The sequence below is a fragment of the Prosopis cineraria genome, unplaced genomic scaffold (assembly GCF_029017545.1).
Source record: "Prosopis cineraria cultivar Desert tree isolate PC_DT_omini unplaced genomic scaffold, ASM2901754v1 PC14, whole genome shotgun sequence".
Classification (NCBI taxonomy): Eukaryota; Viridiplantae; Streptophyta; class Magnoliopsida; order Fabales; family Fabaceae; genus Prosopis; species Prosopis cineraria.
Window position 1 is genome coordinate 26102742 of NW_026555345.1, and position 15965 is coordinate 26118706.

The 15965-nt window shown below is 30.8% G+C and overlaps 1 protein-coding gene and 1 pseudogene across 1 annotated transcript; both read right to left on the reverse strand.

Annotated features, from left to right (window-relative positions):
• Positions 1–209: 209 nt before the first annotated feature.
• Positions 210–5953, reverse strand: LOC129292214 (alpha-galactosidase-like; annotated as a pseudogene).
• A 1213-nt stretch (positions 5954–7166) lies between these two features.
• On the reverse strand, positions 7167–13650 carry LOC129292215 (alpha-galactosidase-like). Its single transcript, XM_054929777.1, has 15 exons — positions 13485–13650; positions 10368–10426; positions 10178–10234; positions 10036–10070; positions 9752–9855; positions 9560–9635; positions 9411–9472; positions 9265–9330; positions 9103–9186; positions 8890–8954; positions 8453–8535; positions 8255–8345; positions 8094–8143; positions 7513–7653; positions 7167–7431 (listed from the first exon to the last, which is right to left on the reverse strand). The coding sequence occupies exons 1-15, from the start codon at positions 13643–13645 to the stop codon at positions 7330–7332; spliced, it is 1236 nt and encodes a 411-aa protein (XP_054785752.1). The 5' UTR covers positions 13646–13650; the 3' UTR covers positions 7167–7329.
• Positions 13651–15965: the final 2315 nt, after the last annotated feature.

Below are 15965 nucleotides of genomic sequence, written 5' to 3' on the forward strand. Positions count from 1 at the left end.
TTGCCATAGCAATCAATGATTAATTAGACATTGAGTAGAAAGAACTCAATTCTTCTTCAATAAGGTTAAGTATTTGAATTTTATAGAAAAATCACATTAAAAGAATTATCCTTGGGTTAATAATGTTTGAATCTCACTCAATAGTATAAATGCCCAGCTATTTATATATAAAAATATCAATTTCAATAGTTTGGAGAGCTTGAAAAATCTTATTGTACTAGAATTAAGGGAGCTTAAATTAACTTGAAATTCAAATCAAATGAAATAAATGCTTACATTTTAAAGTCCTCTCTTTTTTCCCACATTTATTTAAAATGGTGACCAATATTTGAATTTTGATCACTATTGACACCTCATCTTTCCCTCAACACTTAAAGCCAACCTCTCAACTGGCTAAATACACATCATTTTTATTTCCTTCCATTACACTTCTAGGAATCCTGAACAACTACAAACACATCTAGGAAGTGTACTGATATTTGGGTGTGAGAACATACATCTTGCAAGCATGTGAATCCAATTTTGCTGAGATTTGGCCAGAAACTGGCGATTTAGTTGAGTGCTGCACAATTCATTATATAAACTTATGAACACATAGAGCCATCTTAAATAATGAAAATGAATAAGACAATATGCTTGTAATTTTCAAGAAACTCACAGCCCATAAATCTCTTGCATCAACTACAGTTCCTGGTTTGAGGCCTATGTCAGACCAATATGCTGTGACTGTTGCTTTTAATGACCTTCTATTCCATAGGATCAAAGCCACCTTGTTATTACTCAGGGGACCAGCCCATATCTGTCGCAATAAATATGTCACAAAGACACAAAACATATAGTGGCATAATAAACAGTGAGAGAAAAGTGTAGGAGAGAGACAATAATACCTCCAAACCATAAATACTTTTCATCTTTTTACCTTGAACTCCTAGTTTGTCTGCATCACCATAATAAGATAGGAAGTTTTAAAGCATTTTTCTATTGAAGATATCATTGCTTTTCTTTTATATATGAAGAAAGCTATGATATTAGAGTTTGTTGATCTGTTCAGTGTTCAGTTCATACCCTGGTTTACTGCTATAACTTCTTTGTTGCTGAGCAGTTCATATGCTGTCTCATCCATTGATCTAACATCACATCCAATCAGCAAAGGAGCCTGCACACACACGTGCAAAAGCAAATACTCATACTGCAAAGTCTATTCATTTTCTCAGAAAGATTATTTATCTATATATTTACTTATTTCATTCTACCTTGACTAACGCCCATATGCTGAAATGAGCTCTGTATTCTTCAGTTGTCATGCCTCCATTTCCCACTTCAAGCATATCAGGATCTGTTTCCAAATACATACATCGACAGTGTCAAGTCCACTTCCTCAATATGATATGAACAAACAGATTGTCTCTCTTCATTATTATCATTGAATGAATTCTATTCTGGGTTATATTGAAGGTCTACTCTCTCACTTATAACATGTGAGATTTGTTACCATTCCATCCTCCAGGTCCAGCATATGATGCCCATCTATCATTTTGATCAGCAAGAGATGTCATACTGAGAAACAAGTAAACATTATCAGTACAGAATGAATTTAACGTAAAGTACATGATTATGGTTCTACATTGAGCATCTGCATCAGATTGATATATGTATAATTTGATCATTGGTCACCTGAACCAGTTATCTTTAATATCTCCTGTTGTTCTCCAACTGTTTCCTACATTTCTGGCCCAAGTTGCTGGGTCTTCTCTTCCCCTGGGAGTTCAAAAAGCAATTCATATTTTCTCAAGGGAAAACAAATTCAGATTCAGTAAACTTACAGAAACAGAGAGAAAGGAGTAATATGGAATTACTTACCATTCACAGAGAGAGAGAAAGATTGGCCTTCCAGCTTTCAACAAAGCTTGAGTCATTATGGGGTACCTGCAATGTTTCATAACACTTACACTTAACTTTTTCTTCATTCACATACTGCTTCTTACGTTCACTTGAAAGCTTTAAATTCATACCTTTCCTTTGGACTAAGACCATGTGTGTCCTCACAGTTATCATACTTTAAGTAGTCCACTCCCTGAAGTAACGCTTCAATCAGAATCTTCTGCAAAATTGTGTGTGTTTGTGTGTGTGTGCATGTGTGTGAATATGAATGCAGGTTAATTAGAGATTACCCAGGAAGCAAATGTATTTGCATCTTGGTATTCATATCCAAGTGATCCAGGCTGCTTCTTAGTGCAGGTTAGAGTTCTGCAGAGAAATGAGATATCAAAAATGCTTCAATAAAAGCTTGTGCATGCGTGCATGTGTGTGTGGGGATATGTATGATAGGTTTAATGGTGGAAGTGATACCCAGCATCAGAATAAATTCCCAGCTTAAGACCTTTTGCATGAACATAATCAGCCAGAGCTTTGATACCTGAAGGAAATGTTGAATGTTTGCCACTAAATTTCCCTGCCACATTTAGATTTCAAGTGCACAGAGTTCATTTATTGAACTAGGAGTTTTCAGAAGATAAATTAAATCTTTTAATCAAAATAATAATACAGACGGTAAACTCTGAATTTTTACTAGAGTTCAGACGTCTGGTTTGATAGTAGCAACTGTATTATTAATCATTTGTGTTAACTTGTGCTTTCTTAAAAAGAAAAAAAAAAAAACTAAATTTACTAGTACTGCTAATATAAATAACTGTGATTTGGAAAGGGCATTCAAATCGAAGTTCGACCAAGAGATTTTTTTTTTTTTTGGTCAATCGACCAAGAAAATATTACTTCTAAGAAACTATTCAATTAATTTTTTGGTATCAGCTGTCTGTCCAAAAAAAATCTTTTAAATGTGTGGAAAAAATGTTGACTATAAATTACCAGAGAGTCTCGAGTAGCTTCGGCCCAACAATCATCTAAAAATCACAGAAGATCATGAATAAAAAACAAGTTTTTAGAGTACAATAATAAAACCACTATTTTGCTATAATTAATTTAAGATTAGCTTACCAATATTAATATATTGGTAGCCTAAAGAAGCAAGGCCCGTTGACACCATTGCATCAGCTGGAAAATAATCAAAAGATGAAATCCATAATTAAGTTAATATTAACTTATATATATTTATATATATATATATGAATTTCTGATAAAAAATCTCAAATTAAATTTAAAACAATGCATTAGTTTTATTCAGAGATTGATACAAAAAACAAAAGTCATTACCTGTTTGTTTAATCAAGTTCTCGTCAATGTGACAGCCAAAATGGTTCCAGCTATTCCATCTGAGCATCATCATCATCATTCATAGTTGGTTACCAAAACTTTCATTAAATTCAAAATAAGTTACTCAATATAGAAATTAAATAATTTAATCATCGTCACGTTGCATAAATAAACCTCATTTTTGACTTTTTGTTTTGCCCATACATGAATAAAACTCCTTAAATTTCGGGTTACGTGTAAATAATTTCTCCACCCTTAAACCTTGATAATCAACCTCTAGGTTATTCATATCAAACATGAACAATCCAGATACATTTACTATCTAAATGATCACTTTTATTAAGTTGTCAATTGAAAATTTATTTGCATAAAATAAAAATTTATGTCAGCTGCTTATGATGTTTGAAAAGTGTCATGAGGTTATTTACAGCAAATATACTATCCAAAGTTTATATATGTAATTATATACAAAATGTAGCTTTTAATTAAACAAACATTTCATGAGGCATATATTATGTTTGAAAATGATATTCATCAAATAATATGAATGAAATTATAAGAATCTGGAAACTTGATGAGGTGGGAAGTCAACTGTATATATGTGGGAGAAGAAGACGTACGTGCACCCAGAAACTAATTATTATTGTTATTCTGTAATAAAAAATTGGGATTAGATAGGTACAAACAAAACATGAAATGGATCATCATCACCTAATCTTCGTGGAATATTAATTCGTAGGTGTGCTAAAATCCACAAGTGTGGTTTTCATTAATCAAATTAAACTCAGCACAAACAAAACACCAAGACGGGTATATCTAATGGAAAAAAGCACGAATCTTAATTAATCCATTTTTCTTTCTGGAAAGCTGTGAGTTTTCTTTCTTTTTCGCCGACATCTTCTCGCGTACCAAACAAGGTTTGAGGATCACTAGCATCTTATTGCCGACACTCTTGGAAGGCCATTATTTGTTTATTTATTCATTACGATAATGACAAGTAAGGACCCGGAAAATGACATGAGAAGCTGGCATGGCCCGTTGGAGTGCGATTATAAAAAGCCAACGCTGAAGAAGACAGCCACTAACACTGTGATAAGTCAAACAATGGTGTTTTTGATTAATTAATCTAAATGTCAATTACTTACACATATACAGGTGCTTCTTTATTTTTTTTTTTGTCTCAATTAGACATTGGACCCATGCTCACCCATTCATATGGAAATGAGATAAGCCAATCATGTTCATAAAAAAAATAATAATTTAGTTTATAATACTGTCATAATTTATGAAGTTTGTAGAGATCGTGATGATTTTTTTATTTATAATATATAATATTTAATTTTATCATTCTTAATTATAAAGAAGAGAATGGTAATTTATTTTATTTTTATTTTAATTTTTTATCAATGTCATTTTTATCCTTTTTAGGAGCGAAACAGGTTTTAATATAACAATGCTTTACACAGGAGTAGGGAAAGCCACAGTATTCATTATTTATAAATATTATTATAGCTTTTTATAAAATTATAGGATAAGGTTTGTTAATATTGTTGTAGTATTTTAGCTTCTTGTAGAACCCAGGTGTAATTCAAACAAAATATATATATATATATATATATATATAGGTTAATTTAAAATATCTTTTAGATATGTTAAATCACTCAATAGTTAATATTCACAAGTAATATAATATGGATGTTGATGGGGAAAAAAAATCACCTCGTCTATTTTAATTTCTTTCTCATTTGTAAAATTTAGTCTAGATCTTCCTTATAAAGAACTTAAATCTCTATTATTTCAATCAATAGACACCTGTGAAATTCTTCTAGGTATACTTTTTTTTCCCCCCTCCACCGGGCTTCATGTGAAAATATACGGGTGGGGGGAGCTTCTGTGAAAAAAAGTTATTCACAAAATAAGGATTACTATAAAATAAATTGTTAAAATAAAAATGTAGACTCGTTAATAACTTGTTATTGAAATTTGTTTACAACTAATTTTTTTCACATGTCTTTAATGTGATTTTCCTTATTTCTTAAAAAAAATATCAGGTTTGCGTCTTTTTTTCAATTAAAAAAATCCAATTCTATTGAATGGGTGATCTCATTATTCAACTCAGACCTGGACCCCCACACATTCCAACTGACCAGTGACAGTGACATCAATGGCTTCCAATTATTCATCGTCCCCACGGATATCTCTCCTGTTCTAGTAATAACTATTGATAATTTGATGCTACTAACATGGAAGTTAAACTAAAAAAACAGAGGAAAACGAAGAAAAGAGAAAAAAAAAGAGATCAGACAGATAAGATAAGAGTGTCTGTGTGTGTAAAGAAAGTATTAAAAGGAAGGTGGAAGATGATGAGCATGAGAATGAAAAAGAGACGAGAAAGAGAAAGGTACGGAGTAGGGAGGGAGGTTACCCCATAGGAGGCGTACGACCGAGTTCATTGTCAAGCAAGAATCTTCTAAACTGATCTGATGTGCTTCTGTTGAAGGAAAGAGTATCAGATGAGGCACTTGTCATTGCACCTAACAGCAGAAGCGCCCACATCAAGCCTCCCCTTTTACCTGAATCATCTTTTCCCACATACCCCATCTCTCTCTCTCTCTCTCTCTCTCTGTCACTACACTCCCTCAATCTTGATCTTGAATCCTCCTACTTATAATGCTGTCATTTGTATATCTATCTATGTTTATATAGGAGAAGGTGGAGTTGCAGGCGTGATGAGACTTAGCGGTTGTTGATTGGTTTTCAAAAGTTCAAACACTATCAGATTAGGTTGCCCGCATATAATAAATTATTGTTGTTGATGCTTTTGGATTTAATATTCTACCTCTTTGTACTTTTCTTTGTCTCCATTATGATGTCAATCCTCTTTAATTTTTCTTCTCCACAACTAAAGGCTCATCTACTTCATTCAACATCGTTGATTTTTCAATAACTTGTAGACTTTTACAGACTTTGAATCCAAGTATTGTTTGGTGTGGAGGGGAAAGGAAAAGGGAATGAAAATTGTGGGCATTTGATATGATTGAATTCGGATGAGAAGGGAAAAGCCAAAAGTGCAGAAAAGACGCTCTTGTCCCCTGTTAAAAACTTAAAAAAAAAATCCCCATTTTTGATCAATTTCTGCAACTGTAGGATGAAGGACAAGCAGAAACAGTAATAGCGGCTTTGCTGGTAGATCCGAAGTATGAGTTCATTATTGTAGCTTAACGAGTTTAGGACTTTTCTGCAGAGTGATGGAGTTGGATTTGTATATTCATGTCAATTTCTGCAAAGTGATGAGCTTGCAAGTTGCAATGTTATTTATTATATATTTTTGATGAGAAATACAACATAACCATGTCTAAAGGCTTCACTATAGTTGAGTTAGTCTTTACTTCATCCAGTGATACCTAATAAAAAATATGATTTGTTCACATTATCATAAAAGTGCTATAATTTTGGATGATAACATTTGAAATAATAGCAGCCTAGCAGCTATTCAAATCTCAAACACCAGAAAAATCTTAAGCTGTCCTTCTTCATTCCTCTCAGTCTTGGACGATTTGATTGTACAGGTCACTGGAATGTTGAGATATGTTTAAGTTCATCTAATTATGATTGCATATGGTCCATTTTTCCTAAATTTGGGACTCATTAGTATAGTCCCTTTCTGCTGGTTTTAACATGTTGATTCCCTCCGTTGGAGGATAGAGATAAGCCCCTTAAATTAATTGCAAGGAATGACTTTTTTTGTGATGATACTTCTACTAAAGAGGAATTTGTATCCCAACTTTCCCTAACCCTTTCTCTGTTTCCAGTGATTCTCTGTTCCTTTCATAACATTTACCTAGTGTCTCTTTGATTCACCAATCAATTTGTGCTTGGCCTGTTCCATTTCAATAGATTCACCAATGACTAAGTATGCTGTCCATGTTTATGCTTGCTTTGGCAACTAGATCAAATTTAACAAAATAGCATATTGGATTGAACCAGAATATTGAACGTCTAGCTTGTGCTTCTAGTTGTACATATCATTTTTGAAATAAATTCATGTCTGTTTCTCTATTACTTCTGGGAACATTGAGCAGCAGTGTCCACTTGCTTACCCTTCTCTGCATATGGGAACTAGGATCTTGTGGTGGAGTGTGGAGTCAAAACATACATCTTGCAAGCATGTGATTCCAATTCAGCAGATATTTCTCCAGAAACTGATGATACAGTTGAGTGCTGCACAATTCATTACATGTAATCAAAATGATGGCCATCTTATGTGAAATGAACTGAGGACATTCTTGGTATGTAACTCACAGTCCATAAGTCTCTCGCATCAACTAGAGTCCCAGGTTTCAGGCCTATGTCAGACCAAGACGCAGTGACTGTCGCATTTGTTGAACTTCTATTCCATAAGATCACTGCCACCTTGTGATTACTCAGGGGACCAGCCCAAACCTGTCACTTTCACTTTCTTCTAAGTAGTTTGCATTTGGGAAAATTGGTATGCATAACTAAAAGTGGTTTTAACTTGAGAGGCTCTTTATATGCCACGATTTTTTATAGTGATAACTTCAAGCCAAAAGCACAAAACATGAATGAATGTTTACCAATGGTTTTCTTATCCTGATACACCTTATCACATGAAAGCTTGTTTGCCTTAAAGCATGAAAATCACTCCATCTCCATCATAAAGATTTTGTTATCTTTTGATGACCTATTTCAATTCAAAGCTTGATTTGATCCCAAATAATTTGCATGAGAAAATATAAAAATCAGTTAAATTTTAGTTGGACTTTGGAATCAGTTTGATAGCTTTGCCGAGAAATATGTAAAGCATAGAATGACGTTAGTGATGATGTTGAGAATCGTTTTCCCAATGAAAAGAAAGAAATTACCTCCAAATCGTTTTTGCTTTTCACCCTTTTGCCCTGACCTCCTAGTTTATCTGCATTACCAGAAGATTACAAGTAAGAGAATTTTTTTATGGAGGAGATCAACAATGCCTCTATCTGCCTAGAAGGCTGGCTGGGTACCAGAGCTTTTGTTCTGTACATGCCTTGGTTTACTGCGATAACTTCCTTGTTGCTTAGAATTCCGTAAGTTGCATCATCCATAGCTCGGATATCACACCCAATTAACAAAGGAGCCTTGAACATATACACAAGAAAAATTATACTTAAACCGCAGAATTCACTTCCTAGAACTATTTGCTATATGTGATAAATGCCAATGTTAGTATTTTGTTTCCTTCTACCTTAACTAATGCCCATATGCTGAAATGAGCTTTATATTCCTCGGTTGTCATGCCTCCATTTCCCACTTCAAGCATATCAGGATCTGATGCCAAACATGTGTATTGAGAATGTGAAATCTATTTTCCTCTAAGACATAATAAATAGAAGCAAAAGTAATTTGACAGTCACAAGTGTTTATTTGTTTGCCAAGATTTTACTTTCGCATTGTTTGAAAACAGAATCAAATTCAGGTTCAACAATAAGCATAGGATGAAACCTAAATGTGAGAGTTGGTATTATAATACTTGTTGTCTATAATCTTGTGAAGTTTAATAGCATGAAAATCAAGTTTAATAAGCATAGGATGAAACCTTAAATGTGAGAGTTGGTATTATAATACATGTTGTCTATAATCTTGTGAAATTTAATAGCATGAAAATCAAGTAAAATTGATTACCATTCCATCCTCCGGGTCCAGCATAGGATGCCCATTTGTCATTTTCATCTGCTCGAGACGTCATGCTGAGAAAAAACGAACGTTATTAGTAAAAAAAAAAAAAAAAATACAGGTGACATAAAGCACACCTTTCAACTTCTTGATTAAGCATCAGATTAAAATACACACACACAGAGGCTTATATATATATATAAATATATTATTCTTGGTCACCTGTTCCAATTATCTGCAATATCTCCTGTTGTTCTCCAGCTATTTCCCACACTTGAGGCCCAAGTTGCAGGGTCTTGTACTCCCCTAAGTTCAAAAACAAATTCAGACTGTGAAATTTGCAGTGTATGAAACCTTAAGGGAAAGAGTAAGTGGAATAGTCACCATTCACAGAGAGAGAATAAGATGGGCCTTCCAGATTTTAATAAAGCTTCACTCATTATGGGGTACCTGTGTTCACAAAATGTAATTATAAATTTTCTCTTTCATGAACTGCTTCTTATGTTCACTTGAATGCTTCAAAATGGTACCTTTCCTTTGGACTAAGACTATGTGTATCCTCACAATTATCATACTTCAAGTAGTCAACTCCCTAAAGTAACATTTGAATCAAAATCTTCTGTAAATGTTATATATATATATATATGATAAAATTTAATGAGAATGAAGATTAGATTACCCAGGAAGCAAATGTTTTTGCATCACGGTCTTCATGTCCAAGTGAACCAGGCTGCCTTTTACTGCAAGTTTGAGTTCTGCAGAGAAAGTTTAAGAGAGATGAGAAATGTTTGAATAAGCACGGATAATATATACTATATATATATGAGCGGTCAGTGAAGATTAAAGAGTGGTATAATGGTGGAAGTGATACCCAGCATCAGAATAAATCCCTAGCATTAAACCTTTTGCATGAACATAATCAGCCAGAGTTTTGATTCCTGAAGGAAATGTTGAAGCCTTTGCTACCAAATTTCCCTGTCACAGTTCACGTCAGAATTCTCTTAGGTTTTCTTATTCTTTTCTAGCGGATGAATATAACTCAAAAAGTTTTTAAATATGTTCACTCTTAATCTTCTATCAGAGTAAAATTTTATTGAAACAGTAAGCCTATTGATGATGAGATAATTATTGAAACTGATTTTGAATATTAATTACCTGAGAATCTCTAGCAGGTTCGCCCCAGCAATCATCTAGAGATCATAGAAAATCATGATTAAAAAAAAATAGTTTTCTTAGGAATATAATGAATCAACTATTTATTGCTATAAATAATTGTGTTAACCTAATATTATCTTACCAATATTGATATATTGGTATCCCAAAGACGAAAGGCCCGTTGACACCATTGCATCAGCTATATGATAATCAGAAGATATGACATAATCGAAAGTCAAATGACATGTGTCTCATGCAAAATAAACAAATAAATTAATATAATTTTTGTACATTAATTAGTTTTATTCTCAGATTGATCATAAAAATATTACCTGTTTGTTTAATCAAGTCTTCATTAATATTGCAGCCAAAATGGTTCCAGCTATTCCATCTGATCATCATTAATAATTTGGTTATCAAACTTCGTCATTTAAGAGTTTAATTCATTACAATTCTGGCCAAAAGAAAACAATTCATTACAATATATGAATTACAGAACTTTATTGTAAAATAGAAAATTTAAAAATTCAATTATTAACCTTAAAGTTCAAACTCCTGGTTATCTCTTACAAGTTTAACAGTTAATGTTGAAAAAAAAGTCATTGATATACCCATGAGTTCAAATTAGTAACAGAATAGAATATGACTTCCAGATCATGAGAAAGAGACTATTTTATTTTTTAAAGAGAACCAAATAAAGTAGTAATTATCATATATATATACGCCTTATGAGGGGGGAGGGGGAGAAAATTATACTTTCATGTTGAACCCTCTTGATACTCAAAAACTAATTATTAATAAAAGTACTATATTATGCTAAATATCTAAAAATATTATATTATATTATACTATATTTTTTAAAGTATTAAAACATATTTTTTATTTTTTTCATTCTTTGGTGATAGTTCAAACTTGTTTTTAAGATGTGAAGTTAAACTCTTTTTAGGGAAAACAGTTTTTAGTCCCAAAAATTTTGATCAATTGGGTCCAGGTCCCTGTAGTTTTATCATAAAGGAATCAGTTCCTAAATTTATAGTCAACTTTAATCTTACAATTACCGAATATTATTGTTATATCAACTAAATGTTATCATTAAATCAACAACACATTATCTCTAGTGACTTTGACTAAGGTTGACCATAATTCTAAGGATTGATTCATTGATAATAAAAAAAAAAGTAAAATGACCCCAGGAAAATTGACTGCAATTTTAGCGGCCAAAAACCTTGTCATATTTTAATCTTGATTTTATAAAAATAATAAAAAATAAATTAAATATAAAAATTGAAACACATTCTGGAATGAAGTGATGCTTATGGATGATTAAGATCTCAAAGGGCAGGCACATGAGGACAGAGAACTTATTGTCATACCAACTATATGTTATCATTGAATCAACGACACATCGTCTCTAATAACTTTGATTAAAGTTAACCATAATTCTAAGGATTGATTCATTAATTAAAAAAAAAAGGTTAGAATGACCCTACTAAAATTACTACAATTTTAATATTTATTTTTTAAAAATAAAAAAATAAATTAAACATAAAAATTGAAACACGGAACGAAGTGATGCTAATTGATAATTAAGATTTCAAAGGGCACATGAGGACAGAACTCTGAGTGTAGTTGTAAACATGTGGAGTTGAGGATTTGTGGGTGAAGTGATGGCTCCTACCTAGTGTTTGTTGAAACTTGAATCTTTTTCCCCCCAATAAAATCCAAATCTTGTGCTTTTCATTTTCTCTTCCCCATTCTTTTATCATGATCCTCCCTAGTTGGGGAAAAAATAAAGCTCACGTGCACTTTCTCAAAAATAAATCTATAAGTAAGTTTTTATTTTATTCCATTTTTTTAGAAGAATGATTTGTTAATTTATAATTAATAAATAAGGAATAATAAATGTATCAATAATATAATAAATATTTTTACAATTAAACCTTACCCCATTGATTTTATTCCCAAAAAAAAAACTTTTGCATATTAAATTTATTAATAAAGTTGATCATAAAAATGTTAAAAAAAAACTTGTAACTTTATCACCCCCATCCTTCAATTATATATAAAATCAGGCAAAAACCCACCAAAGAGATTCATCATGGTTGCTTAAATTATAAGTGAAGAGGCACCACCATGGCATGAACCTCCAATGGAGTGGTGATTGCTTGCCGCACTTTATAAATTAGAGTAATTTACACTTGTTTTTTGTTTTTAAAAAGGAAAAAATATTTTAAATTTTAACCAAAATTAATTTTTTTAAAAAATATCTTACATTTATTTTCTTACCTTAAAAAACATGGATTCTGCTTTATTGAGGATGTTCTGACAAAAATTTTTGAAATTAAATTAAAGTATATTGGCAAAAAAAAAACATATTCAGAAATCAAGAAAGAAAAACTATGTATAATTTATTCTAAACAAAATGGAGATTTATTAAGATTCGCTGTGAGTATGAGTTGTCCTAGTGCCCCATGGAAGCAACGCACGTGATGACGATAAAAACAAGGAGATTGTGATGGGGTAAATTAAACACAAAGCGCGTGTATATAATAATTGAAATTGTGAGGGGACAAACAATTGAATATTATATATTATTATGCCAACAAGAAATAAATTCAATTAATTATTTATAAAAATGAGAAAGACTCATGACATGCATAGCTTAAAATCATCTCAAGTTGAGATGAGTGAATTTCTATAAGTTTTTCTTTTAAAAAAAATAAAAAGAGAAAAGGCTTTATATTATTACGATAGCATGCGGAGTTTTACAAGGATATTATTTAAATAATTATAATTTAAGAACGTGTGTATAAATGAAAAGGAAACCTCACCCAATAAGGTCCTATGCAAGAAATCACTCGTTATAGAAATGTCTCCTAGAATCACAAAATACTTTGAAGTCGTCCCATATATTTTGTATATTTCTCAATTTAATATATTGAAATTGTTTATTATTGCTGGATAGTTGTTAATTTTTTTTTTCATTCCATCACGTAATATCTTGGGAAAAATCAAAAATGTTATCACTACCCGCTCAAACTGATTTAAACCTCCCGCTATATGAAACAATTATTATCGACGGTGGTCTCATAGCTAGGTATTTAGGGCATGCCTTTGACATTTTTTTTTAAACAATTATATATCTCAAAACTTAAACTGAAAACTTTAAGATAAATTAATTCAACTCTCTCAATCAATTGAACTAAATACTCTTTGATAATTGACAAACTAAAAAATAATATAACTAACAACTATCTAACAAATAATTAAGAACTTCAATAAAAGACACGGGAGTACTTGAGAGAACATTTTTGTATTAAGATTCCTTGTATGGGACTCTAGCTAGAGTGATTTTCCCAAGCGAAAATGGAATACAAGAAGAAGAAGAAGAATGTCTAGTGTGTGTGTGTGTGTTAAGAGAGAGAGAGAGAGAGAGAGAGGAATATTACCCCATGGGAGGAGTGAGAGCGAGGCCATTGAGGAGGGAGTATCTGGCGAGCTGTGGTGGTGAGACTGGTGAGGTGGCGTCAAACAAGCGAGCTGCATAGGAAGAAGAAGACGAAGCAATTAGGAGAAGCACAAGCCAGCATAGTGAAAGAGAAGCCTCCATTATTATTGTTATTTCTGTTTCTCTCCTTCACACATCTACTTCCTTTTATAGACCACAAAATCCTCCCTTCCTCCTATATTCTTTTTCTTATTACCCACTTTATCAACTCTTCATTGTTACTTCTACTGGCTCTTTAGGATACATATAATAAGAGAGAATGATAAATGAGTCTTAAGAGGACTAATTAATTTGAATAAAATTTCAAGTGTTAAATTTTAAAAATTTGCAAGTTCATATCTCAATTTTATAATTTTATGGTAATAATTTGTAGCTTATTTTTTAAATTTTAAAATGGCTGAATAATAAATAAATTTTTTTCATGTTAAAATTTGAAATTCAATTTTTAAAATTCATCATAATGAAATTACAAAGTTGAGAGTTAAACTTGTAAATTTTTAAAATTTGACACTTGATTACCTCATTTGAATTAATTGGGGACCTCTCTATCATTCTCTCACACATATTTGCTATATAATTGGTTCTTTTTCTCAATAATTTTTCCTCTTTTGCTCTCTTTTAATTGGGGCACACATATGGTACACAGTTCATACCTTATATTAACAACTCTATATTGATTAATGATGTTAGTATTAATATTAATTATTTTTATACAATATAATATTTTTATTTTGACTCTACATAATATATAGACTCATTTGTTACAGCAGATGTGGATGCTGGATATATTGTATCATTACCCATAGCTTATAGTTTTTCGTTATAGAATTAATATATATTGAATATTGATAATGTTGATATTAATATGTTAAAATAGTAAGACATACTTTGAAGAATATCAGGACAAAATGTTTTATATTCAATTGATTTTTTTTTTTAGTGTCCTCTATAGTTAAATAGTCATAAGTAATCATTCTTTTGAGACACGATCACACACGTGAGCTTTGCCTCTTCCAAGAATAATATATCTTTTCATAGAGGGATATGTTTGCATTGAATTAAGAACTTAAAATTTTCAAAAATAAAACAACTCAATATAATTTCCCCCATAAGAAATGCTAATATTGAATTAATTATATATATATATATATATATATTTATAGATATCGTCACAATATATTAATATCCTCATAGATCTAAATCCCCCTCCCAAAAAAAAAACAAAAAGAATAGATTTTTTTTAATTAAATTTATTTGTATATGTGTGCTTGTGAATGCCATATTGATCTGAAGTTTAAAGAATAATGAGAATACATATCTATGATGAATGAATGAATGTTCGCCTTATTTATAAGGAATATTTTAAAAAATTTATTTAATTTTATTTATAAATTATGGTGCGTATTTTTAAATAATATTTAAAAAGTATTTTTAAATTATGAAGAGAGAGAAACATGATCATTTTTTTTAGTTTTGTTATATTAAAATATATTTAAAATTTTATACATTTTTATTCCTTTTATCTTTTTTTTTTGCATACTATTGATGAAATTAATAAAAATAATTTATAAAGAATCAAAAGGGTATATTTGGAAATTTGGTGTGAAAGGCAAGTTGGTTGTGACGAATAATAAATGGCCATCCAAGTTATAATGGCCATCCTATTCCTACCACAACTTTCCATCCACTTTATTCTTACTTTTATTTTATTCTTATAAAATATTCATGTCAATATTATCGACAAAAATGTATAAAATTTTATTATTTATTACTTATTAATAATGAAATTTATTTCATACTTTTTGTGCGAGTGCATGTAACCTACTCAGTTACTCTATTTTATAAATCCCTGCATCTATATTTATGTTATTTATAAAATCGGTAAGAATATTGCTGACAAAATGTAAGCAATGCGATTCATTCATTACACTTCAAAATTTCTTAAAAACAGTGTTTTAAAAACAGTGTTTTAAATTTAGTTCTTATAGTTTTTTTCAGCGTTGTAAGGACTAAAATTATTGAAAAATAAAAATTATAGAAATATAAAAAATAAATATTATCTAATCTTTTTTAAAAACTATAAGGACTGAATATGTTGAAAAAAATTATAAAAATTAAAAACAAAACTCTTTAAAACTATAAGGATTAAAGATTATGTTTTCATTAAAAGTGTTTATATATTTTGAACTAAAGATGAGATATGTAACATTCAATCTCATATTAGCAATTTCTTGAAAAACAAGGAAAACAATCTCATGTTGATATTAATATTTTAAAATAGTAAGACATACTTTGAAGAATGGCAGGACAAAATATTTTATATTCAATTGTTTTTTTTTTTTGTCTTCTATAGTTAAATAGTCAATAAGTAATCATTCTTTTGAGACACGATCGCACATATGTGTAGATCTAAAACCACCCC